The 26181-nt window shown below is 45.2% G+C and overlaps 1 protein-coding gene across 9 annotated transcripts in view; it reads left to right on the forward strand.

The window, feature by feature from the left end:
• Positions 1-26181, forward strand: part of dmd (dystrophin) — a 281446-nt gene that overhangs the window by 91455 nt on the left and 163810 nt on the right. For all 9 annotated transcript variants that reach the window (XM_076049405.1, XM_076049406.1, XM_076049401.1 and 6 more), the window contains exons 3-9: positions 6112-6204; positions 8374-8454; positions 9385-9477; positions 13104-13205; positions 14775-14845; positions 17323-17441; positions 23398-23594. In XM_076049405.1, the coding sequence (XP_075905520.1) occupies positions 6112-6204; positions 8374-8454; positions 9385-9477; positions 13104-13205; positions 14775-14845; positions 17323-17441; positions 23398-23594 (756 nt within the window). The remainder of the gene's footprint in view (positions 1-6111; positions 6205-8373; positions 8455-9384; positions 9478-13103; positions 13206-14774; positions 14846-17322; positions 17442-23397; positions 23595-26181) is intronic.

A 26181-nucleotide genomic window follows, 5' to 3' on the forward strand; every position in this document is an offset into this window, starting at 1 on the left:
TTGTTTTGTTTTTGTTTGTCTTTTCTCCGTCTCTTCGGCTCTTAAGCATTTGTGATTCCTGCACACTCGCAGCTGGCAGAAAGAGAAGCGCTCCCAGATATGAATTAAGCAGATACATTTCATGCCGTCTGTCTGGGAAATTGCTTATGGCGTTCTGAGGCGCTGCTCGCCTCGCTAGATCCTCACAGTTTATATCTCGGCACCGTTTATATCTCTCAAGGATCTTAATTTTGTCATGTTTCACAAGTTTTTTTTTTGTGTGTGTGTTTTTATAGTTAGAACACGGTTCTCTAAAATTAAATTGCAACCCGAGTGGAGAAATTTCACCAATTAATGCATACATTTTCTGTCCTCTCTTGTTAAAGACAGAGCGCTGGACAATTTGCCAGTTAGCTTGATGTCTTTGGACTGTGAGAAGAAGCTGAGCAGGGAGAACATGAAGTCTATCATGTGTCAAATCCTGTTATCATAGTCTTAAAGGTTTTTTGGTGGTTGAAGACGTCATACTGATCGCCGTTTTGCCACCACCTCTCCAATATCTTTCAGAATTGCATTAGATCTCATTAGCAGTCGGCTTATTTTAAGGAGAAAAAGGCGGGAAGTACGAGTGAGGTCAAGTTTTGACCAAAGCGGAAATCGACGACCCGCGACTTGTCTAGAAACCGCAGAGAAGACCGGGGAGACCAGGCGCTGTCAATTGTAAGCTGAAACTCAGCTCAACTTCCCTCCTGACTGGCTTTGGCAAGAGTCTCATCTTACCAGCCAGAGGGCACGGAAGCTTGCAACCAAGGAGTGACACGTCTGGACTACCAGTAGCAACACAGGCCACCGAGTCTTAAATTCCACTGTTGGTGTCGTCGCCGCCAAGGTTTGCCAAGTTGTTCGTTTTTGTTGCGTTGGTATTAATCAAAGGAAGGTTATTACTGTGCTCAACGTGTCCCATTGCCAACTCATTATTAATCCTTGGATGCATCATCGCGTATAAAGAGCGATTGAATTTAATAAGCCGTTACCATATCCACTATTAAATCAGCCGTTTGCCTGCATTCCGATGAGTGCGAGTCAACAAATTGACATTCAACAAGTTCTCCATGTCTGAATACGCATTTAAATATTATTCATCCAGGCCCTGTTGGCACTCAGTTGACAGTTTAATTAAAAGATGCACTTTGGTTGCTGGGAGGGATTTAGCGACCAAAGCGTCCCAACAAAAGGAAGTCGGCGTGGCACGCGCCCGTCCATCTGCCCGGTGACAACAAAAGCCCCTCGTTCAGACCGTCGGCCGCGGTGCCTGGTAGGCGGGCGCTAACGATCGCCGCCCCCGTCGACTTTGTTTCGCAACACAAGGTTGTCTCCTCCTTTTTGTCCGGCGTCCTCAGATCCGTCATCCCGAGTCCAAATCAGCCGAGAGGACCTGTTGGGGGAAAAAAATCAATTACAGAAACTGACATCTTGAAAGCGGGCCCGCCTTTTGATTTATTCTCACAGCTGAAGGTGTCTTCGGCTCGGATTATTTTTCGCCGTCTCGCGCCCCCGTCGGCGTTAAGTGGCGTTCGGCTTGTGTTATTTAGTCGTTGAAAGACGGGATGAGAGGTCGCCGGTGTGTTTTCCGCCGCTTCCCACGCAACTGCAAATTTTTCTCTTTCGGAGTTCTTCTGAAACTTGAAAGATTTCTGGATGCATGTGTACGTCTGCGCGTGTGTTTGTCGGGCTGGGGACTTTGGAGAGGGTGAGTAATACACGTTGCCAATGTGTAGTTTGTTATGATGGGCGTGAGCGGCTGCGTGATTTTCTTTGTTCCTCAACTGGACATTTTGAGAAGCGTCGGCTCCTCGTTGGAGCCAATCGACAGCAACAGAGGTGGCGCTCACTTGCTGCCACAGACTCAAGAACGTGTGACCCCCTCCAAGGTGGCCCCTCAGAGGAATTTTTCTTTTGATTGAACCAAACAAAAACCGTTCCTGTGTGTGGGCGTAGTCCAGATGCTTGCCCACAATACCGCCTCCCGCTACATACCAGGTAAAAAAAAAAAAAAAAAAAAAAAAACTCCTTTGTGTGCTTTCAATGCAATTACGAGTCTCAGCCTGTCTTGAAAAATATCTCACTTATAATCTCGCCCTTGAAAGCGCCGGGCTGCCCTTCATGCCAACCCCAAAAACATTACCGTCTCCGTGGCCATGGAGAAATAAGAGATGAGTTTATTTTTATGTTGCTGTTCAAATATTAATTTCTGGCGGAGTTCAGTCCGCCGGCGGTCTCAACAGACGGCAAAGAGCCGAGATGTAAATTAATCTGCCTTTGGATCAATTAAGGGTGTGAATTAACAAAGCTGTGCAGCAGTAAATATTTCCAAAGGCGGGTTTGGAGCTATGAGATCCTCCACTGGAAATTGTAGAGGACAAAACATTGTGGAAGACTCGAGCTGTATGGGGGATTGATTCAGAAAAGACAAAGAGGGCCTGTTCAGGGAAAGGCTCTTTCTCATTTTGGGCTCCACTTTTCCTTCATCCACCCAGTTGTCTTCCTGGGTCAATGAGACTCGGCCCGATTTAGACCCAATCAGAACTATTCCTCTGGGTTCTCTGTGTGGTGTGGGAAAAGCTTGGGTAATGACCGTCTGTTGCCTCAAGTTTAGGGATGTTACAGCATCGCCGCAGCATCAAACTTTTCCCACCTTGCCCTAAAACAGAAACATTTGTCAAAGTCGCAAAAGAAAAATGATCTTGTTACGTCCCGTATCGACTCTCCGGGATTTGAATTGTTCGGGGAATGTCCCATTGAAGGTTAATTCTTTATAGATTGGGTGCATCACAAGTATACATCACGAAAGTGCTAATATTAGTGGGCAATTCATTTTGTGTGGCCACAATGCCATTTTGCGCCCTTGAACTGCAGTTTTACTGCAATCTTTTTGTCCCTCTCCTGGCCAAAAAGAGGAAGTGGAGATTCTGGGTTCATCCCATTCTTCAACCCTGGGACGTTCAAGAGCGAATTTGAGTGCCCAAATTATACCACTACCGGTTCTGAACATACTTTTGGATGTCAGTGGGGCAAATTGAGGACCTTTCGAGTGTCATTGCTTTCCATCTGAGTTTCTCCCGAGGTAAATGTAGCCTTCATATGAGCTGGCAGCACATGACCTAGCCAAGCTCGGGCCGAGCACCGTCAGACTTAAAGTGAATAGAAAATGAGGTCTCTTCACGGATCGATAAATATGCGGTGTGTAAGAAACAAGAGGAAGTTGTAAAGAAAAGGTCTTTTTAATTTTTTTTGGTTTGTTTTCCTGTCAGATCTCTCGTCGAATCCAAATGTTGCAGGAAATAGTGATGATTCTGCTTACGCGGTTCATTTAGGAGGAGACGACTTTCAATTTCATGGATCGAATCCCGTGGACTCGAAGCTCAAAATTGGACCTGAGCCGCTGGTGTTAATCTCGTCGCGAGCCATCCACCCTGACCTCCTGCTGCTGTGACCTGTCGCTCCAAAAAACAATTTCTGCGTCCCCTCGCCGCTTGGAAATGTCATTCGCCGACGCTGGCATTCTTATTTCGACTCCGTCGCCACCTCAAGCTCAAAAGATTGTTTAGGACTTTGTCTTTTCAATACCTGAATTGCAATCGTGCAGCCATGCGTGTAACGCGCTTGCTGTCCGTATAGAAGCGCCAGAATCGGCTCGTAAGCAAGAAAACCTTTTAAGACAATTAGTTCGGTGAAGCCTCCTCTCCACCCGGTTATCCCTTCACAGGTACCTGCACTCTCATTGATGATTCTCAGGACGGTTTTCTCAGCCTCAAGTGTTTCCTTCGAGAGCTACAATTACAGAAACATGATCGCCACCAAGAGAGCGGTTTCTCCGTCTCTCTTTTGAGTGCTACAAATGTGTGAAAGAGTCATTTTAGGAGCGATGGAACACGGGCGTTTTTCCCGACGACATAAATATTAAAATGTGCACCTTTTTCACCTGGCTGCCTTTTATTAGCCTCCTTTCTTACTTAGCAACTACACCCACAGACCGTTTGCTCCCTGAGCCCTTCGAGTAATGTATCTACTCTCTACTCCCTTCACACACACACACACACACACACACCCAACCCTGGCGTGGAGAATGACTCAATAAAAGCGAGCCTCTGGTCAGTGCCAAGAGGCGGAGGTTGAGGGGCAGACAGACGGGAAAACAAAGAGATAGGCAGTGGGAGAGAAATGAGCGAGACGGAAAAGAAAGAAAAAGAGTGGATGGAACGGATGGAGGGAAGGAAGGAAAGGCCCGACAGGAAGTGGGGCTTCCTCTGAGGACAGACAAGTGAAGTGTTGCCCTCGGTTTTCTCTCTATATGGGGCTCAGCTCTTCGAATTCCACCTCCATCCTTCATCGTTTCACTCTCACTCTCCTCCGCCATTGAGCGATCAAGAAGGATAGAAGTCCATCAAAGTCTCCTGCTCTTCTGGAAATTATTGTTTCTTTTCTTCACCTCCTTCTCCGACCGGATAGCTCTTCACAAAGTGCGTCTCTCCAATGCCCCTCGCAGAGCCTGCCACTCTTTCCCTAATACTACGCCTGTAAAAAGTCCCGCCCTCTTAAACCCTTGGCGAAGGAAGAACCAATTGTTTGAAGACTCTGTACGCCGGCCGTCAGGATTGCCAGAATCGGCCATCTCGCCCGTGATTGATGAAGTGTGTGAACAAGAGGGCAATAACGGGACGACGGTTCGTGATGCGATTTCCGCCCCCTGCCGTTGGCGCGAACTCCTCCTCCCCTCCGTCGCCCTCACCATTTGTCTTTATCACTTTTCTCATCACTTCACTCGGCTTTTCAAATGACGCCGCTGTGCTGCTAACTGCGCTAAATCAAGTGTAGCATGGAAAAGCTTGGGTTTTCCCCAATGCCAACTTCACAGTCCATTACAGTGGCACCAGGGCCAATTGACTTAAAGGTTAAGTGTGCAGTATTTAGAGATTTTAAAGACGAGACAGCGACATCAAGTGGTTACATTTCACTCTCCCTCCGTCTCCCGAGCTTGCCAGTGAACTACGGTGGCCTTCGCACAAAAAAAACCTGCATACCTCGTTCACCTTTTTCTTTGTTGGTTTATTTGAGGCACTCACCCGAAAACACAAAACGTGTTGTCAGGTGACCTGGATTGTCCACACCGGGCTTCCTTAGAAGTATGGTGGCGCAAGATGGCAGCTAACTGGGAGCAAGACCCTTCCACTATGTATATTCTTATATATATATGAGACTGTTCCAAGGGTAGGAAAACCAAATGACTGGTATTGTACTGTGGTTATACACTTTTATTAATGTATTCATGGGCAGTATGTTAAGCTTTTATCAATACAAAAGTCAAGAGTCAGGTTAAATTTTGCACACTGGACCTTTCAGCTACATAGTGTCACATTTGCTGTTCATCAGTATGAGCATACTGCATTGTATTTTTGCCGTAACTACTCAACGCTGGATACCTGGATACGACTTGTCCTCAGCTGCGTTTGCTCTTGCCGGGTCAATTAAGACAATTGGAAGGAGCCGAGGTGATGTGACGTCATTCGTGACATTTTGCAGACGGGCCACCGCTGCCCAATGAACGTAGAGGAAACGCTTGACGGACTTTGCGCGTTGCTCCCGTCGTTAAGTTCCCAGAGAAGATATTTGGTGGTGGAGTATTTGCCTTCTCGCGTCTCTGGACTTTTCAACCTTGACAAAGAGCAGGCTTTTGGATGCTAACTGCTCTCTTAACATTTAACGTTGGCCCCGTTTGTGTTTATTTTCAGAAATGTCTCTCTGTCACGGCTTTGGTCGATAAGACTTCAGGGTGGAGGCTGAAACCTTGACCTTTCTGGGACAAAGTGCAACAGCCACATTATATTACATATCCCGTTTTTTTTTGCTGTTGGTGCTGTAATTATTATTATTAACTGAAGTCGTGGAATTTTTTGGGGGGGCTTCAACCTTATCTTCAAATTAAGAAGAAAAAAAAAATTAACTCAAACAAGAATTAAATCTGTAAATGAGCAATGTGCACTTGATTCACCCAGTATTTCTGCTAGATCACTGCGTCAAAAAATGCAAACAACTGATTTCAATGTGTTGCGATCTATTTCTGTCCCGTCGCAGACGAGAAAGCCCACCGTGGAGGATCTGTTCTCAGACCTTTGTGATGGCCGACGTCTCCTGGAGCTGCTGGAGGGGTTGGTGGGGCACGAGCAGGTGAGAACGCACACACGCGCACACGCAGAAACACGCAGGATGCATGCAGTTTTGTTGTCTTTCAGATATTCCCATGCACCTTTAAAAACTCATTCATCCAATTTCCACCATGATCTTCCAGACGCCCACATCGGGTGTTTTTCCCAGGCCTCCAGATCACTCGCTCTTAAGTCGTAATAATTTGCTGCAGCTGAAACAATTGATTATTATTAACTATTAACTAAAATTTGCTTCCCACAAAAGGTAAGCTAATGTTCCCAGCCAAACATACGCACGGCTACAGCATACAACATTTACTCTTTCGCTTGATTGGGAGCACGCTTGATTCATTTCACTATTCCACAAATTAGGCCAATCGCCCTCCAATCGTTGGCTGAGGGGAGGCAAAGAAGAGCCGTCATCCAACTGGGCGACATTACACAGCAGCGCAACTGCCGCCGCGACATCAAGTGTCCATGTAACTGCTTGTTTGACGAGTGTTAATATGAGTTGGAGCAGCCGGAAGTATTTTACTTGTCTGATAATATTGTTGCAATTAACTCGTGTTTCCCCGAGGCGACTGCTCCTCTTTTTAGATGTAAACTTTAAAATGGTGATGTAGCCCGGAGCTACTGAAAACAATATATTAATACGGCAATGGTTTATTGTAAAAAAAAAAAAAAAAAATCAGTTACGGCAACCCAGTGGTAGTCTTCAGTGTCTTATTATTCAGGAAAAAAAAAGGTGTAGTTTAATAGATTTAAAAAAAAAATAAAAAATAAGAAAACTTTCCTGCCAGACTGCAGCTAATTTAAAATAATGCTTTCAAACAGTTCACAATGACCTTAATTAAAATGAAAATTACTTACGGTCATAGGTTTCTCATGGGTTTTCTTTGGCAAGAGCGAGGCCATCGTTAGCATCAGTACGTGGAAGGGGAAAAAAATTGGCATTTTAGTTTCTAAAGGTCAGCTTTTATTGTATTGTGTCCTGGAGAAATAGTTCTGGCTGAGACTTAATGTCGTGCTCCGTGAAAGGAGGAGGGTGTAACTTATCCTCTATCCCCTGGTTATAGACTCTTTGTGCACTACCAACCAAACTTTTTTTTCCAATTCAATCAGTTTGATGATTGCTGCTGCATCATGGGACTGCTGTCGCCGTCCTCTCTACATATAAACAAATCAGAAAAAAAGTGTGGAACTTTGTGATTGGTTGGCATTGTCATAATTCGCGTTCGCTCTCCGGGACAATGTCCGGAACCTAAAGCGATGGAATTTTCAACGGCATCATGGGATGCACTGATTCCAGTATCAGGTATCAGTACCGATATCTGGGATATCTGGGATATCAGCGAAGAGGTAAAGGGGTAAATAGGCACAATTTATTGCCAGACCATCCATCTTAATAAATACACAATCTTCACAAACACTCAAAAAAACATGGCGTCACACAATTATTTTTAATTTATATCATTTTTTTTTCAAATTCTCCTTGCATTGTATACGCTTCTGTAATTATGCACATTTCCCCAGTGAGGGCGAATGCCGACCGTCAGCAAGGTGCGATCGGCCAAAAACACCAAGTTCGGAATGTTTTCCCTTTTCCTCTTCTTTTTGTCGAGCTGGTGATAAAAGTCCGGGGAGGCGCAAGCAGATCAAGCGACTCTGTCGGAAGGGAGGCACAAACAACCGCGGGGCATTAATTTGAGCTTTTCAATAACTTTTGACTTGATAGTGCGCTCGCTCGCTCACTCACTCTCGCACACAGCCCACAGTCTTAAAAGTTGGGCGGTCTTCCTCCTTCCTCCTTCCTCCTTCCCGCCCGTCCGTCCAAGCCTCACCTCGCTCTTCAATCATTCCCTTTATTACTTTTGTCGTCGCTCCTCTCTCATCTCGCCTCTGCCGCCGCCACTCCAGCGCCACTGTCACTCTGCACTTGTGTCTCACGCCGAGAGGCTTTAACATCCCCGTCCTTTGATTGATGCCGCCTGCCTGTCGCAATGAAACGTCGCACGCGCAAAAACGTGTACACGCTTAGCCTAATTTGGGTGTTTGTCGTGTGCGTGGAGCCACTCGAGGTGGCGAGAGCGGCCTCCTTATTTCTCTATGATGTCCTCTGTTTGACATGTGTGCGTTTGTGCGTGTGTGTGTGTGTGTGTGTGTGTGTGTGCGTGTGTGTGTGTGTGCGCAGGTGAGGTTGGAGAGGGGAATAACGCGGGTTCACTCGCTCAACAATGTCAACCGCGCCCTGCAGATCTTGCAGAAGAACAACGTGAGTACAAAGTGCCTGCACGACCAAGCACAGCCCTCAACTTCACGGAAAACTACGCAGTCAGTCGGTCGGTTATTTGTTATTTTTTACGATGCGGAGTTCGAAATTTTGTTTTCGTGCGAGCAAACGGTTGAAAGCTCCATTTTTTTTTTCGATCAGTACCTTGAGTCGGGGCTGCAACCACCAGCTTCTCGGTTACTTTTCCGGAAACCTATTTTCAACGTCAGTGTTTCTCAACTGGTGGGTCCTGACCCAAAAGTGGATCGCAGAGCTGTTTTGATTGGGTCGTGGCTTTGTGGGCAGTTTCCCTCTTTTTTTTATTCAAGGGATTTTAAAATATATTTATTTATAGAGAAAATGGTTTGCGTTTATTTTGCAGGACACACAATTCAATTCAATAATTCATTTGCAGGACATGTTAGAAACCTAGCATTTTTATTTTTTTGGAACAAAATGTTTGGGTACTCCACCAGTTGAGGACCATTGTTCTACGTCAAGGTAAAATGGCCCTTTGAGTCACACTGAAGGCAAGACTTTCGCTCTTTCTGAAGTGAAATATATCAATAAAAGAAAAAAAAATATCAATAAAATCCATATTATTCTAATTGTTCAATCTATTCTTTATCCTGGACATCGTGAGAACAGACTCCAAGGAGAAAAAGTTCCCCAGTGAGAAGCATATTTAGCCACCCTCTGTTTTCTGACCCAGGGGTGCCATTGAGACATCTGCACCCTTTGTGACATCACAAACGGCTGGTTTCCATTACTGTCCCAGCACCTCTTTAGTTTGGTTGAGCAAGCAAAAGAAGCAAAGGAGGGACTTTATTCATTCCTGGGGAACACTCATCACATTCTCATGACGGAAACCGGTTGCAGGATCTATGGTTGAACTCGTCGTCTTGAAGATCCCTCCGTTTTTCTCTCCTCCAGGTGGAACTGGTGAACATCGGAGCGGCGGACATCGTTGATGGAAATCACAAACTCATCCTCGGGCTCATCTGGAGCATCATCGTCCACTGGCAGGTGGGACCCGCGATCCTCTCCCCGTCACCACACGCACATCCACTGTCGTTCATCAGACTGAGGTTGAACTCTGCTGATCAACCAGCCCCCTGCTGTGCAGTGAAGGGGGAAAAAAAAAAAAGAAAGAATTATTTCATGCAAGCGGGGGAGAAAATGGACGTCAGTGCCTCGAGGCTTGTTGACTTCCTGGAATGGAAGCAATTCAAAGTGAATGCTTCGAAATTTCACCGTGGATTTTACCGTTGCTGATGAAATCACGGCCCGAAGACGGCGGCACGGTTTCCTTTTTTTTTTTTTTTTTTTTTTTTAACTCGGATGCTCTGTGGTGAAAAGCACTGTTTGCCTTGGGAGAAGGTGAAAAGGCACCGGTCAGGGAAACCACTTCAAAGGAAACGCACCACCAGTCAAAAGTTTGGACACATACTTTTGATTTAATGGTTTTTCTTTCTTTCATCGTCATGACGATTTACAGTGTAGGTTGTCACTCAAGGCATCAAAACTATGAATGAACACATGTTGTGGAGTTTGAGTTATTTCACACAAAAAAGTGTGAAATAACTCAAACAAGTTTTAGATTTTAGATTATCTAGAATAGCCACCCTTCGTATAAAACATATGTCATTACATATTTAGCTATTTGACTTTTTTTTTTCTTTTGCCACATTAATCCACATATCTTGCTCATATATTTGATGTCTTCAGTATGGATCCACAGTGTAGAAAGTAGTAAAGGTAAAGAAGAAACAGGTGCATCCAAACTCTTGACTGGTAGTGTTTATATATATATATATATATATATATATATATATATATATATATACATTTATACGTATATATGTGTGTGTGTGTGTGTGTCTCCTCTTAATGGGCTTCTCCCAGCAGCCGCTGTGTATATGAAGCTGTTGGAGGCGGGTGGTGGTGCTGGTAGTGGGGGGTGGCGGCTAATGGCAAACATGCGATCCATTTAAAATACGTTTCGCTCCTCATTAGCTTCAACGGAGGCTAATGTCTCAATCCAGCTAGTTTTGGCATAGACATAATGATGCGGTTAATAGCACGAGCTATTGCGCCACGAGTGCGTGTCTGCGTGCGCATCTATTTACGCACGCGCGTGTTGGTGTGTGTGTGTGTGTGTGTGTGTGTGTGCGCATGCATGCAAATGAGGCGGTGGACTGGCTGCTACGCCCCGGAGGTTACCGCTGGAGCGGTTGTCGGCGCGCACGTGGTGGGAAGTTGTCAGACTGGAGGTGTGTGTGTGTGTGTGTGTGTGCGTGCGCGCCTGCTTGTGTGTGCAGCCTTTGCCGAAGCGTCCCTCCAATTAAAGTGGAAATGCATGCAGTGACCTACTCTCAAATGAGTCCCTTTTTTCTCCGGCAGGGCCGCGTTCAGTGTGCAGCGGCTCACAAACCTGACTGCTCTGCTTACGTGCGTGTGTGTGTGTGTGTGTGTGTGTGTGTGTGTGTGTGTGTAAGAGAAAGGGAAGAGCGCCCCGGGTGGGAATTCACCTCGACTCTGAATGACACCCCAACTTTATTAATAGGTTTAGTCGCACACTGAGTGTCTGAACGGCGCCACGACGTCTCTCCTGCCTCCCTCCCCTTTTGTTTTTTCATGCCGTCACTTTCACGACTGTCAGCGCAGTTGTGCGAACTACACTTTGCGTTTGTGCGCGTCGTTTTTTTTTTTCCAGGCGCTGAACTTGCTGCTAAACTCGTTTTTCTGTCATTCTCTCTCACTTTCCTTTTCTCTCCCCGCCGCCATCCAGCGCTCACACACACCGCCCGGCTGCGTGCAGTGTGTGTGTGTGTTTGTGTGTGCGGACGTGCGCGCGTGTGGAGCAGTGCATTAAAGCGTTCTGCTTGCTTTATGAGTTACGGGGCAGAGTGTCGGGACAAACAGCGCAGAGGAATTGTCGGGGGGGTGAAGGAGCACGAAGGAGAAAACCCTTTTGTGGCCTCCTCTGCCTGCCTCTGTGTGTGTGTGTGTGTGTGTGTGTGTGTGTGTGTGTGTGTGTGTGTGTGTGTGTGTGTGTAAATTCCCAGTGTGAGCGAATATGCACTCGAAAGAAATGTGAAAGCGCCGTGCAGCTGGGCAATGAAAGTCTCTCCGGCCCCCCACCCCCCCGCTGCCGAACAAGTGCTCCAAAACTGTCAGTCACAGCTGCCAAGCTGCCACACACACACACACACACACACACACACACACACACGTGTACTTTGACTGACTGAGCACTGCCATGCCAGAGTACATGCAAGTGCGTGTGTGTGTGTGTAAGACAAAACTTTGCTTGAGAAATGTTTTCTGTTGTTGTTTTTTTATGCTGATGTTGCTCCGCTCGCTATCATATTAGCATGTTTTTCAACATATATATATATATATATATTTTTTTTTTTTTTTCCGGCCAGAGTGAGCGCTCACAATTCTGGTAAGCATTGGGCGTCTCCTGGAAGCAGGGCCTCTCTTTGCAGCTGAAATCCAGATAATGTCTGCTGCTGATACAAATACACACAGTTCAGTGACATCAGTGCCACTTGGAGGCTTTTAGGATACAATCAAGCAGCCTCTCTGTATTGAAAGGAGCACATGAGGGCCCACTATTTTCATATTTAGTGTGGATCTGAATGATATATGATATATATATATATATATATATATATATATATATATATATATATATATATACACTATATTATCAAAGGTATTTGCTCACCTGCCTTGACTCGCATAAGAACCTGAGTGCCATCCCATTCCTAACCCACAGGGTTCAATATGACGTCGGTCGACCTTTTGCAGCTATTACAGCTTCAGCTCTTCTGGGAAGGCTGTCCACAAGGTTGAGGAGTGCGCTTAAGGGAATATTGAAAAACAACCCCACGCCATAATTCCTCCTCCACCAAATTTCACACCTGGCACAATGCAGTCCGCAATGTACCGTTCTCCTGGCAACCTCCAGAGCCAGACTCGTCCATCAGATTGCCGGACGGAAAAGCGTGATTCATCGCTCCAGAGAACGCGTCTCCGCTGCTCTATAGTCCAGCGGCGGCGTGCTTTACACCTCTGCATCCGGCGCTTCGCATTTGCACTTGGTGATGTATGGCTTGGATGCAGCTGCTCTGCCATGGAAGCCCATTCCGTGAAGCTCTCTGCGTACGGTACTTGGGCTGATCTGAAGGCCACATGAAGTTTGGAGCTCTGCAGCAATTGACTGTGCAGAAAGTCGGGCGACCTCCTTGCACTGTGCGCCTGAGCATCCGCTGACCCCGCCCCCTCAGTTTACGCGGCCGACCGCTTCCTGGCTGAGTTGCTGTTGATCCCAAACTCTTCCATTTTCTTAGGATAAAGCTGACAGTTGACTGTGGAATATTTAGTCATTTAAAAATGTTTTCTTTGCTACACAATTTCACACATCTTGCTAATGTATGTTGATGTCTCCAGTATCTCTACAATGGAGAAAGTTGTTAAGGAAAAAAAAGAAAAGCATTTCAAACTTTTGACTGGTATGTAATAAATAGACGTGAAATGTTAACGTGTTGAGTCACCTGCAGGAAACCTGAACTGTGTTGCGTTTGCTGAATGTTGTGTGTGTCGGGTCGGAAGTGTGACTCCACTCTTGTGCTGTTGCGCAGGTGAAGGATGTGATGAAGGATGTGATGGCGGGCCTTCAGCAGACCAACAGTGAGAAGATCCTGCTGAGCTGGGTTCGTCAGAACACGCGACAGTATCCTCAGGTGGGTTCCTCCCCCTCCCTCACTGCACTCTGGCTCTCACACACACACACACACACACACACGCACACGCACACGCACGTCTGCTCTCAAAATAACAGGCAGTGAAAATGGGAAATTTTATGAAAATGTGGTGGAACTCAGCAACAAAAAAAAAAAGTTTCAAAATGGTTTTTGATTCTCGAGTTCCGAAAGAAGTCTTTTGGAATCCTCCTGAGAGTGACTTGAATTTTACATTTGAATCCATTTAATTAAGAGAAATTTAACAATATAAAAGGAGAGAGGCTTCATAAAATATTAAAACATTCATTCTATTTATAAATTGATGGGAATGCTGATTCATCCATGACTCATTGTCGTATTCATTTAGCCCAAGTGGTGTAGTTGCATTCGGCGCTAGCCAAAATTACTACCTGGGAGCTAACTGAAGTGCTTCATTACACAGCTGCAAATCATAATCAGCCGTTAACACAGTCACAAGTCTCATTCACAGCCTTTGCCGTCTTGTTTGTGCTTTGACGTCACAAAAGCAGCAGTGTGTGTGTTGTGCGTATCTCTAACACTCGATAAGTAAACTGAAGAATTATAGCCTGACGCAGGCAGTGTTTAACCCAGCAGCCGTGCTAATCTGAATCTATCATTATTATGATTAAGGTTCTCTTACTCCTTCATTTTCTTGCTTTTTGCGATGATCGCCTTGTGCAGATCCTCCACATACCTGCAAAAAGTTTGATTAGAATTCGCTTCACATTCGGTGGACGCTCGACTCTTTGGTTGAAAAACCTGCAATGGATGATATAATGAACTTTCTGTGCTCCCTGCCCCGCCGCCATAACTACCTCGTTATGGTTTTTCTATCATCGCACCGTTTTGGTTCTATCTAATTGGATGTCACAATCCCATCTCCCCCCCTACCCCCCTCCCCCCCTTGAACAGATTGTCATGAAATTTTGTGGACAGATAGGGATCGGGCCAAGGAATAAAATGGACAAGGTGTCTGGTGGCGGTCCAGGTCTGGAATTAGCGCCTGCAGATAATTGTCGTGTTAGCGCCGCGCGTGAGAAGAGGAGCAAGCCCAAGTCCGAGGAATTCAACTCCTGGGCCGGGAATTACTGAGTTGATTTTTTTTTCCGCTTTGTGCAATTTCCACTGGGCAATTTTCTGTCCTTGGGTTTTATTGAAGCATTTGGGCTTAATTGTTTAACTGGACGACGGCATCTGCTGCGGTCGGCTGTCCACGAAAACTAAAAGCCCGAGCAGTATTTCAATGTCAGCTGCGAACAGAAGATAACAAAATTTCTTTTCTATTTTTTTCAAAACACAATTTGGTTCATTTTGTGTTTTAAACTTCATTCCCCTTATCTTTTCCCCTTATAGAAGGGAAAAAGATGGTTTCAGCACAATGTAGGTGTCAAAAATTGACAAGCTGGTGGAGTGGCGGTGGTGGCGGTGGCGGTGGCGGCGGCGGCGGCGGCGGCGGCGGCGGCGGCGGCGGCGGCGGCGTCTCAGTGACAGGTGTCATTCTGGCAATTCACGTGTCGGCCCTCTAATATCCATTATCTCCATCCTCAGGTCAACGTGGTGAACTTCTCCAGTAGCTGGAATGATGGATTGGCCTTCAATGCCCTCCTTCACAGCCACAGGTATGCTCAATCTGTGTGTGTGTGCCCGCGTGTGTGTGTGTGTGTGTGTGTGTGTGTGTGTGTGTGTGTGTGTGTGTGTGTGTGCGTGTGGCAGACAATAAAGTCTGAGACCAGGAGGAAGTATCTCCCATGTGATTGATTTGGCTGCCTAAAGTGTGCCCGTTCACTCTTCTCTCTCAGTAAATATACTTTGAGCCCATTAGGGCTCCGGGTCCAGGAAACAACAGAGGCATAAATAGCCAAAGAAAAAGGCAGAGATGCTCCCGAAACTCCAAGCACGACAGCATCCTGTCCGTTCAATGCTCACCCGGACCGCAGTCTCGGCCTTCATCGTCTCCTTTTGCCCTTTCGCTACGTCACTTTTCGCTCACTCGAGGAACTCTGAACTACAGGAGTCAGGAAAAGACAAAAATTGCATAAATATTTCAATACCACATTTATTTCACAATATCACAATGATTAATACAAGTTTGCTTTGGCCTCTACAGTTGCAAGAGGTGCGCAGAGTGGAGGCCACATGGCTTCCAGGCAATTATGCGTACGTTGAACTGCTGCTGGCTCACGTTTGTTACCTCAAGACTTGTTGAAGCTACATTGATGAGGGGAAATTCATGGCATCTGTTGGGAAAACACTGTGCACACACAGCGCTACTGTGATTGGATCAAACTTCGACAGAGGTCTCTATATATACAGGGAAGTACTTACACAAATGAAATATTTTTGCAGGTTTTTTTGTCTTTTCCTGGTGCGCGTGTGCAGTATTTTGGCTGACTCTGTGTTTCAAGTTCAAGTAAAGCGTCCAGGCCACTTGCGGAAGGCAAGTCCTTGTGTTTGGTGAGCCATCCGGTCAAAGCCTCGATTCTCTGAGACGCCTTTGCATGTGATTTAGCACTTAATCAATTCAAAGTTGATGGATCGACGTTGCCGTTATTGTTGTTATTAATATGATTAGCGTTACGAAGAGTATTGCCACTGTTATTTTCGAAAATCTATCCATCCATCAATATTACATTGTTCCTTTATTCTCCTCTTCTGTAGTTAACCCCTCCTCCTTTTGTTAATTGCCCCTTTCCTTTTTCTTCTTTTATTTCTATATCTATATCAATACAATTTTTTTTTCAACTGCTATATTTACACACACGCGCACACATTGATGTTGTCGCTTGTTATTCGCTCTGTCTTTCAATGTCGCTGTATTGTTCGATTGCGCAATAAAAATGTAATAAAGCACGTGAGACACAAAACAAGAAGTTGATCAGTCGATCAGTTGATCGATTGACCTAATTTTGGCTTTCGCTAGTTTTATATTCGACATTATTAATGCCTTTGTCGCCATGAAGCCAGCGGCATACCAATGGGGAGCATTAGTATTGCGGTGAGGCGGCAGCCGGCTCAAATTGAACTCCTGTACGTACATCCAAATCATTTTGTTTCCGTCAGTGCGCGGCCCTCAGGGGGGACGGCCGAACTCGCTGACCCCCCCCCCCCCACCCCCCCCTTATTCCGTCGCCGTCCCCGGCCGCCAAACAATCAGGGGGGCGACGCCGCGAGGCGGTTGCCAATAAACCCGGAATGGCCGGGAATACACAAGAAAGTCGACGAACAAATTAGTTTGTGAATGGATTCCGGATGAGCGGCTGATTTGAAGTTGTCTGGTTCTGCCTCGTACGGATGTATACCTGGGAGGGTTCAGGTCCCGGCCCTGGACTCGTGTAATTATGGATTAAATCAGGGGCCGCCGGCCGGCCCGAACATCTGCCTGCGGAGTTTGCACATGAATACGGAATGAGAGATGACAAGAGGCCGCAGCCGCCAGTCTGAGTCTCGTCTTTCGTGTCCGGCGGAGGATTGGCTCTAATTTAGGCGGCAGGATTTGACCCAGGTTGAAGTGCTTTGTGTCCAATTTTTCCACAGAAAAAAATGGGTTTCATCGCCGCCATCCAAATTGCAGCGTTGATTGACATGGTTTTCTCTGATTTGCACTCTTTATGGGTTTTTTTTTTTAGAGGCACGTTCCAAACAATCGGCTAGCATGGAAGCGGCTTGGTGCGAGTCACTGAGCGAATCGCAGCTCTGGTCGATTTTTAAAAGAACGACTCGCTCAGGACTCGTGAGTCACTGTTTCGCAGGGATACGGCGTCGCTGAGCGACTGACTAAGCGTGTGGTTGCTTGGCTGTGGCTACAAGATGCACGGGTGCTGACCGAAAGTAGTTCTAAAAATAACCCTGACAGCATCAGCTGAGGGAGGGGGTTAATTAAAGTCAATCTAGGGGCAATAAGAGGAAAACGATATTTCTGACCAAGCTTTCGCTTTAGAAAATGCCCCGCATCTGCTTTCACTCATCGAATCAATCAGGTCAGGGCCGCTCTGTGGCCGGATGCAGGCTTCTCGGGAGGAGAAGTCAGTTGGCTGAGCGTGTTTGTGCTGGATTCCAATGAGTTGAAGCATTTTCTTTTCTCTCCTTTATTTTGCAGACCTGAGCTTTTTGACTGGAGCTCGGTGGAGAAGAAGATGTCCGTAATCGACAGGCTCGAACACGCCTTTAGTAAAGCAGAACAGCACCTGGGGATAGAGAGACTGCTGGACCCTGAGGGTAACTAACGCGTCGACACACACACACACACACACACACACACACACACACGGTTGTCATTCCAGAGATGAGTGGAGCTCCCGTCGCATTTCACGCCATCCAATCATACGCCTTTAATTGACCCGAACGTGTGTGTGTGTGTGTGTGTGTGTGTGTGTGTGTTGGTGGGCCGTTGCCATGGTCGCGATAATTGCGGTCACCTTGCCGGAAGGGCTCGACCAGTGAGGCGCTCGGGTGACCAACAGGTCGGCAAAACTGAGTTGTGTTGAGTCGGATCTCACGGTGTCCAACATCTGACCCGAGAGCAGTTTCACGTCGTCTTTGTTGGAGCTGGAACGACTAATCCACCCCAATCAGATAGAAAAAAAAAAAATCCAATTTGACATTGGCTGTTGTTTCGGTTGATTGTTTAATCGATCGATCGAAGCAAGAAAAGTAACCAATCCAATTAATCGACTACAAAACTACAAACTGCAGCTCTGATTCTAGTTGTTACGTTTCTTTGTTCCAAATTGAATACCTGCAAGTTCACCTCGTTGTCCCATGCTTCACATTTTTACACCAACCTCATGAGACAATGGTGAACATTGCGGAGCGGCATTCTCCCAATACACACAAAGGGAACAATTCATCAAACGTCACACAAGTGCCGCCACAGCTGAAAGCACGCTGCCAGTGTCATGAAGCCATCGCAGAGCCAACAAACTTTATTTATACACAGTCGGTGCCTGTTTCCATTTTGAAAGTTTACGAGGTTGCAACTGCGAGCTGCGACACATTTGTCACGCCGAGTGAAAAGAGCCAGTTTTGGCTGCGTAATTAGTTGGTGCGACACCTTTTTGTGGGTCTACATGGTCTTTTGATGACTTGCACGTGTGCAGCGTCGCCTTTTCCAAGTCGCTCCTCTTCATTTCCCTTCACTATAGAGTGCCGCCTTCGGGCTCGCCGCCAAGACAATGGGGGGGTCTTTGTAATCCCTCGCTTTAATCCACAGAGACAACACATCATTATGAATATCATTGATCTCGGCAACAAACACTCGACAATCGCTCGCTGGCAGCCCGTGAGGTAATCAGGTAGAATTGTCATGCGGCAAAGTCGACCGTCCGAACCCTCCCGGCCCCCCCGCCGCTTCGCCGCTGAACGTTTCGCTGTGCCGCGAGTGGAGAGCAGATTGCGTTCGCCGTGTTTGTCGAGCTGTCAAGAATTTGAGAAGCGTTTCAAGTAGCGCTCTCTCAAAGACGGAAGCGAGCTTTAAGGCCTCCGTCAACAACGACCGCTTGGTTTTAATCATCCCGTTTCCTCTTTGTCTTCTGTGCCACCCCCTCATCCCCCGCCACAAACACATTGTCTCTTATTGTTGTTTTTTTTTGTTGTTGTTTTTTTTTACTAAAGCCGTTTGTCGTGCTCAACCTCAATGTTGCCGGGTGCCTCATTTCTAGTCACCTGTCAGCCAAAAGGAACTTAAGCATTAATTAAACAAAGCTTCCATTTGTTCACCATGAGTTTACTTCTTGGATTTCTTCCCTTTTTTTTTTTTCCTTTCCTTATTGATGATAAAAGGTATGCGCAAAATGCACAAGGAGGAGAAATCAGAACAAGCAAGCATGTGTGTGTGTGTGTGTGTGTGTGTGTGTGTGTGTGTGTGTGTGTGTGTGTGTGTGTGTTGTGGTAATTTTGCCTTAAAAAAAAAAAAAACTCTCTATTAAAAAGTCTCCACAATATCAAATTGGGCCAGTAAGTACAAACTATTTATGGGCTTTTGGACCAGTGATGGAATTACAAGATGGGCCTCAGAAGGAGTGAATTTGAAAGGCACAAACTTTGATTGGATTACATTTTAGATTGCAGCGCTCTTTCAGTTGAGTCCCTCTCCCGAGCTCGCCAGTGAACTGCGCACACAAATCTGGATAACTTGTCCACCTTCTTCTTCTTCTTCTTCTTCTTCATTCGCCCCGACTACAAAACACGCAGTAAGGCAGCTGCATTGTCCACGCTGGGCTTCCGAGGATTATGTTTAGTTTTGTTTATTACGGATCCCCATTGGCCATCACCATAGTGAAGACTATTCTTCCTGGCGTCCACATAAAAAGACAGACACTGCAAACATAAAATTATACAGTCAACAACAAAATACTTAGCGAGCAGCACTCACCTGTTAACACCAAGAAATATGGTGGTGCAAGATGGAAGCTAACTGGGAGCAAGACTCTTGATCTATGCATGTTCTATATATATTAATAAGAACCGTTCTCAGGGTAGGAAAACCAAATTACTTTTGTTGTGCTGTGAGTATGCACTTTTATTAATGTAGTCATTTGAAGTACGATGAGCTCTTACCAATATAAAAATATCACAAATTAACCCAAATTTTACACACTGGACCTTTATCGCACTGTGCCCCATTCGCGGCCCTTGCTCAGTGACCGGTGCTCCCAACGGGACATGAAAAGCACTGGTCTTTACTTATTTATACTCACTTCCAACCCCCTGCTATCCCTGGCGTTTAGAATGTCCAACTCTGAGTTGCGTAAAAGCTGCAAAGGAAACATTCCTGGGGGAGCGTCTTATCCCTCTTTCAGCCGCAGACCCCACAGTCCCTGGCTTTTGCCCTTCTTGTGTTTTTCCTCAGCATCGCTGTGCTCGAGCGAAACGCCGTGTTTCGATTGGAGCGCTGAGCCACCTGCTCAAAGGACGGTGGTTTATTCCTCATTACGCCATCAAAGCTTTCAGTCTAATAAACTCTGCCTTGCGTTTTTGGGACTCCTCTTCTTTCCTCCTCATCCATCCTCTATTTATCTCACGCCTTTGTGTGTTTTTCCTCTGCAGACTTCCCCTCTAATTCCTCTTTCTTGCCGCCGTCGTGCTCTCGAGCCTTTGTTCGCTCCCTTCGCCGGAATCAAAGCTGACATCCGGCTTCATCCGGCTTCTGCTGTTCTTGGAGTTTTATCTCTCTGTAGCCATATTTTCTTATTACGGGGCAAAAAAATATTGAATATTGTCTGAACACGCTTCTTGCAGTCCCGCCCCCCCCCCCCCCCCCTTTTTTTTTTTTTTTATCAGATCGACTCCGGCGTGTGGCAACAAGAGGGATTTCTGAGAGAACTGGCGGGGTATAACTTGACGAACGAGCGCTCTCAAAGCGAGACATTTAGAAGTGAAAGACGCAAGTTTGAGGCAAAGCAATCTCTGTTGTGCAGTGCGGACCCAGGTGGGAGCGGTTCAGGGCTGGAAGACTTTGATTTCCTTATAGATGGAAGAAGTGTTGAAAACATAGCAGTATTTAGCAAAGTGCAAAATACATCTTGCTGCACAATTTTGATAGATAGATAGATACTGTATATTCATAGATCCATAAATATATAGATACATAGACATGCTATTCTGTAATAGCGATGTAAAATGTAAAGGATACTATTAAGTACTCAGTATCGGTGAGTACTGAAATGCAAGAATTCGTACTCTACTTGTTCTGTAAAAAAAGTGGTATTGGCGAATCTTTAGATTTACAGCACCCTGAGGCACTTGAAGTGACACGGGGATACTGAAGTATACTGTACAGCACCACTTTCCATTGTGTAAACTAAACCAAATAACAACAAGCAAGAGTTATGACCGCGCCGCCCCAGTAAGTATAAGTAAAAGAAGAGCATTGTGGTTTGTTTTGGTTTTTTTTTAATACTGGAGGTTGAATGAGGTAGTTCTAATTATGCCGCCTTAAAAGCAGGAAGTGGAGCCAAGAGACAAATATCCTGTGATGCTTTTAATATCCCTCCCTCTCCCCCTCCGTCTCAGACCCTCTGAAAATGCATTGAGTTGGCTCCGCACAGATGCTCGGAGAGCAGCGGCGCCTCGCAACAAGGCGGGGATACGGTTTTATGGTGTTCTTAAGAAGAGGCGGAGACAAAAGCGCTGAAAGTGGGGTAGAACAATTGGGCTTAGAGTGTCAGAACACCATCCATCCATTTTCTATCCATCTATCTATCCATCTACCAACCACTGAAAGACCTGTTGCTTGAAGCCAGGCCAAAATGATTTAAAAAAAAAAAAAGATAATTATTCAAATCTAGTTCCCTAATTTCATGAACTATTGGCGATGCTTTTCCTTTTAGGCTTCTTGCGGGTTGTTCCTTCAAACAGGTTCTGTCATAAAGGGCAAGTTGTTCACGTTGCTCAACAATTTTTTTTTTAGCGACTCAAACGATCCCTTAATCGAATCGATTGATGTAAGCACACACTGGATTAGTCAATAACAAAAAGATCAGCGACATTCCGCATCACACGGTCCCTGCTGGGAAGCGGGCGGCAGTAAGATTTCTCAACTTAAATATTGTTCCTCTGTCCCGCAGCGCAAACAAGCCCCCCCCATCTGCCTCCAAGAAAAAGAAAGTCCTCAGAACTGCGAGACGCCTCCTGTGGTGCTGCTGCATCCCGCTGCGGTTCTCGGTGCCTCTCCAGTCTCTCGGACCGGCCCTCGGAAAGCGCCGACACACAGAATAATGCATGTGGCGGCGCTCCGGCGCACCTGCTGGAACCGCTTCAGCTGAAGCCCGAGCAGCCACAGGCGCGATGGAGCGTCTGAATCAATTACCAACTGCCTTCCTGAGTTGGATCTTGACGCTGATAAATCAGCATTCCGCGGCTATGCTATGCTATGCTATGCTATGTTATGTTTTTGGCGGACTACTCGCGTGCCGGACTGCGTGACTGTTTTGCACCGTGACCTCCGGCGCTTTCTGGGAGATTCCAAAATATTTGTCCATACTTCTGATGATAAAATATGCACAATTCAGAGCCCCAAAGATAATAGAATAAAATATAGAACAGAGTAGAAAAGAGGGACTTTGCTGATCCCATATTGGGAACCGATGCTGTAGCAGCAGTAAAAAATACAAAAAATAACACTAATAATAATGATAATCTATACAGTAATTACAAGAAACAGTCAAGTGAATCTATATACAACAAACAAACAAGAGCAAGATGTGCAAAAGTCAGTCAATTAATAATGCTAATAATAATAACGAGAAGAAGAAGAGGAAGAGGAAGAAGAAGAAGAAGAAGAAGAAGAAGAAGAAGAAGAATGAGAAGAAGATTTGATTTTTACAACCACATTTTATTTACAGAAAGAAACCGAAAAATAAGCACCTTTTAAACAGTGAAATAGAATTCTGGAAAAAAATAAAAATAAATAAATAAATAAAACAAATACATAATAATAATAATTAACGATAAAAAAAAACAAGCCAAAAAGCAACATTCAATCTTTCAGTGTGTTAAAAAAAAAAAAATCTCTATTTAAAATGGCACACAAAATGTTTTTGTAGCACCAGATGGCTGAAACGCATTCGAGATCTTTCAACCTTTTAAAAAAGGAAAATTCTAGCTGGATTCTGCAACGAAGGTTGCGGCGCCACACCAACGTTGCATCAGTACTGGAAAGACCTTCTATTTAACCCTAACCCTAACCCTAAATTGCCATTTTCGCTTCGCCAACAATGAAATTTAAGAGCAGCCAAGAAGAAGAAGGAGAAGAAGAAGACCCACGCTCCACGACAGGGCCTACAGGGCCAGGATACCGGAGCCGCTACTATACAATACGATATTTTTTTAATATCATCGAATTTCTAAATTGGAACAGATGTCCCTGACCTCTTCGTGTTGTTGCGATTTTCTTTACCTTTGGAAAACCCAGGAGCGAAGAATTTGGACGAGGCTTGACGATACAGTACATAGGAAATACTTGGCTTGCCATTGAATGGTATTAAGGGCAACCCAAGGCAGTAGCTCGGATACAGTCATCAATCCATACAAATACAATATCAGGATTCAAATGTGTTGCCAATGCGTGACACTGGTACAGGCCAACACCAACACCGGTGTCGACGTCGTCCATATGGCTTGAAAGATGAACAACCAAGCAAACTAAGCGAGAAATTCTCCCACTTTTCCCCAGATGTGGCCGTGCCGCACCCCGACAAGAAGAGCGTCCTCATGTACGTGACGTCGCTCTTCCAGGTGTTGCCCCAGAGCATCTCCATGGAAGCCATCGCCGAGGTGGAGACGCTGCCGCGGCCCGCCTCCACCACTGTCATGCGGGTGACCACGGAGCAGCACTATGAGATCCAGACTCAGCAGCGCTTCTCCCAGCAGGTTACACACTTTCTTTTTCTTTTTTCTCTCTTTTTCCAGGCGACCGCGAATGAAAATGCTTCACTTTTTTTAGGCCATGAACCCGCCAGTTGGGTCCCCCCGCCGAGAGAAAAACGCTGTGGTTTACTCTAATTGAGGTCCTCTGGTGTCCCAGAAAAATGAGCGCGACTCGACAGCAAAAAAGGAAAATGTGGAGGAAAATTACCAAGCTGACAAGATTTTTCATTTATTTATTTCATTTTCTGCTTTTTTTTGTGTGTGTGAATGTGTGTGTCTCTAATTTCGGAGCCACGGGTCAAACACAAGCGGCCCTCCGGCAAGCACAAAGTGATCATTTTGACCGCGGCAGGGAGACCAAACTGACTTGTACAGCCAAAGACAACTTTTAATTGCTTGCTTTGGACAAATGAACGTGTGGATTTTTCTTCTCAAGTGGTTTTCAAACTCGTGCAGCCACGTGTTTAGACGTCTGTCCCTGGAGAATTCCTATGGCAAAAAAAACTTTTGTGCAAGAGCTCTGCTAAGAACTTTCAAAAGATGTTGTAAACACCAATCAATGTAAAAGAATTGCGAATCCACTCTATATTTAACACTCGTTTGTAGTTTGTTCATTTAGGGTAAAAAAAAAAAAAAAATACACAAGAAACGTTCCTTCCTTTTGAATGTACGAAAAAAACTAAAGCGTGAAAAAGTAATTTTTAAACTCCAGGTGTTAACATTGGTGGCAAACTAGCAAGTTGACAAGTTGAGACCAGCAGATATCTGAGGTAGATAGATAGATCAAGTCTTATCTTTAAGGTCCAAATCCAGCATCCACCTTAAAACAATCATCTCGATCTCTTTCCACGCGTGTTTGGGTTATAGACTTGAATTTCAAATGAATAGTTGTATCATTTGAATAAACAAAATGATCATCATTGTGAGAATTACATTGTTCATCAGTTGGTGGAGCATCAATAATTAGATTGGAAAGATGGAAAGATGAAGAACGTGGGTGGGCAAACTTTTTGACTGGTGGGGCAACAATGGGTTCTAAAATGTGACAGGGAGGGGGGGGGGGGGGCCGGAGCAGCAGCAGATGGATGGAGTGTTTTGGTGAGCCACCTCATAGGAGGAAAAAAAATCTATCATGGCGTATGTAGAAAACATGTTGCTGTAATGTCCATTGACAATGAACCAAAGCAAAGTTACAACAGAACCAGTGTCTTTGAGGCCCCACGGTGTTGAGCTCTTTATTGAAATGACTGAAAACACGGAAAAATGGATGAAATACAGCTGTTTTATGACTGGCTGACTATTCATATAATTTCTTCAATTTCCCCGGCCCGTAGTTTACCCATGTCCTCAACCACAGTGGACCAGTCACGAGTTGAATGTCCAGAGAAAGGGGCACCGAGTTGAACCAAACTTTTATTGGTAAACGGAATCATCAAAGTGGGCCCCAGAAACGAGTCGGCGGCTTTGCAGCGGCTTTTTCTTGCTTGACGGCGACCGCTAAGTTGTGCTCGTTAACATCTCAGCGAGAACCTGCGTCTCTCTCCGAGCGCTCGCATTTGAAAGATGGAAACGAGGGCGCCGGCGGGGACGCGACTTCCCCTCCGACGCCGACTCGTTTAACCGCCGCCGCGGGGCAGACAGTCAGTCGATGCCTGTCACCAAACAATTTTGAAAGTCTTTGAATGTGAATTTGAAGATTAGCGGGCTTCTGTTTGTTCACTTTTTCGAAACGCACTCGGAATGGCGCAGAACAAAATTGTTTGAGAGATATAACGCAGCACTCGCGAGCAATTTGAAGGTTGTTTTTTTTTTTTTTTTCCCCCCCCCTCCTGAGTGGATTTGAAAAACAAGAGAGGGTTTTTCTTTTTAAGTCGTGACAAAAGTCGGCGGGAGGCTTTAAGTTCAGTATTCGTCTTGATTGGACTTGAAAGCATTACTTTTTGGTTTTCTTTTGTTCATACAAGTAATTAAATAGTTTCTACCTGCCTTTAAAAACGTAACCATTACAAGACGCATTTGAGACTTTAAATTATTAACTGCGTTTTTTTTCTTTTTCGAGCGGCGATTCACTTTACATTTGGTGCATGATTAGGCAGCTGATGCAGCCTTGAGGCTTTTTCTCTGAATGATTTGAAAATGCACCACCTGCACTCGGTGACGCGACTCCTCGTCCAAGAATGTGACGCGTCACACCAGGGATAAAAGTTTTTCACGCCTCCAGACAAAGCCGAGGCTGAATTGTTCAACTCAGCCTTGTGCACCAATGAACTCAAAACTCGTCTTGCTTCAAATCGCCTGAGCTAAAAAAAAAAAACACACATTTTTTTTAAAATTTAAAAGTACATTTTCAAAAACTCAGTTCAAAACATATATACATATATATACATACACATATATATGCATATATATATACTCATACTATATTATATGATTTTATATTATATAATATAATATACATATTATATACATCACATATAGTTTGGTTTGTTTTTCTTTATTTGTTTTAAATTCAATTATTTAAGTATAAAATTTGATTGAGTTTCACCTTTATTCTCTTCACATCTAGGCTCCTTTTAGCGCTCATAAATGA

Source organism: Nelusetta ayraudi, unplaced genomic scaffold, assembly GCF_046127955.1.
Source record: "Nelusetta ayraudi isolate G7.1 ecotype Tasmania unplaced genomic scaffold, CSIRO-AGI_Nayr_v1 ptg000114l, whole genome shotgun sequence".
Taxonomy (NCBI): Eukaryota; Metazoa; Chordata; class Actinopteri; order Tetraodontiformes; family Monacanthidae; genus Nelusetta; species Nelusetta ayraudi.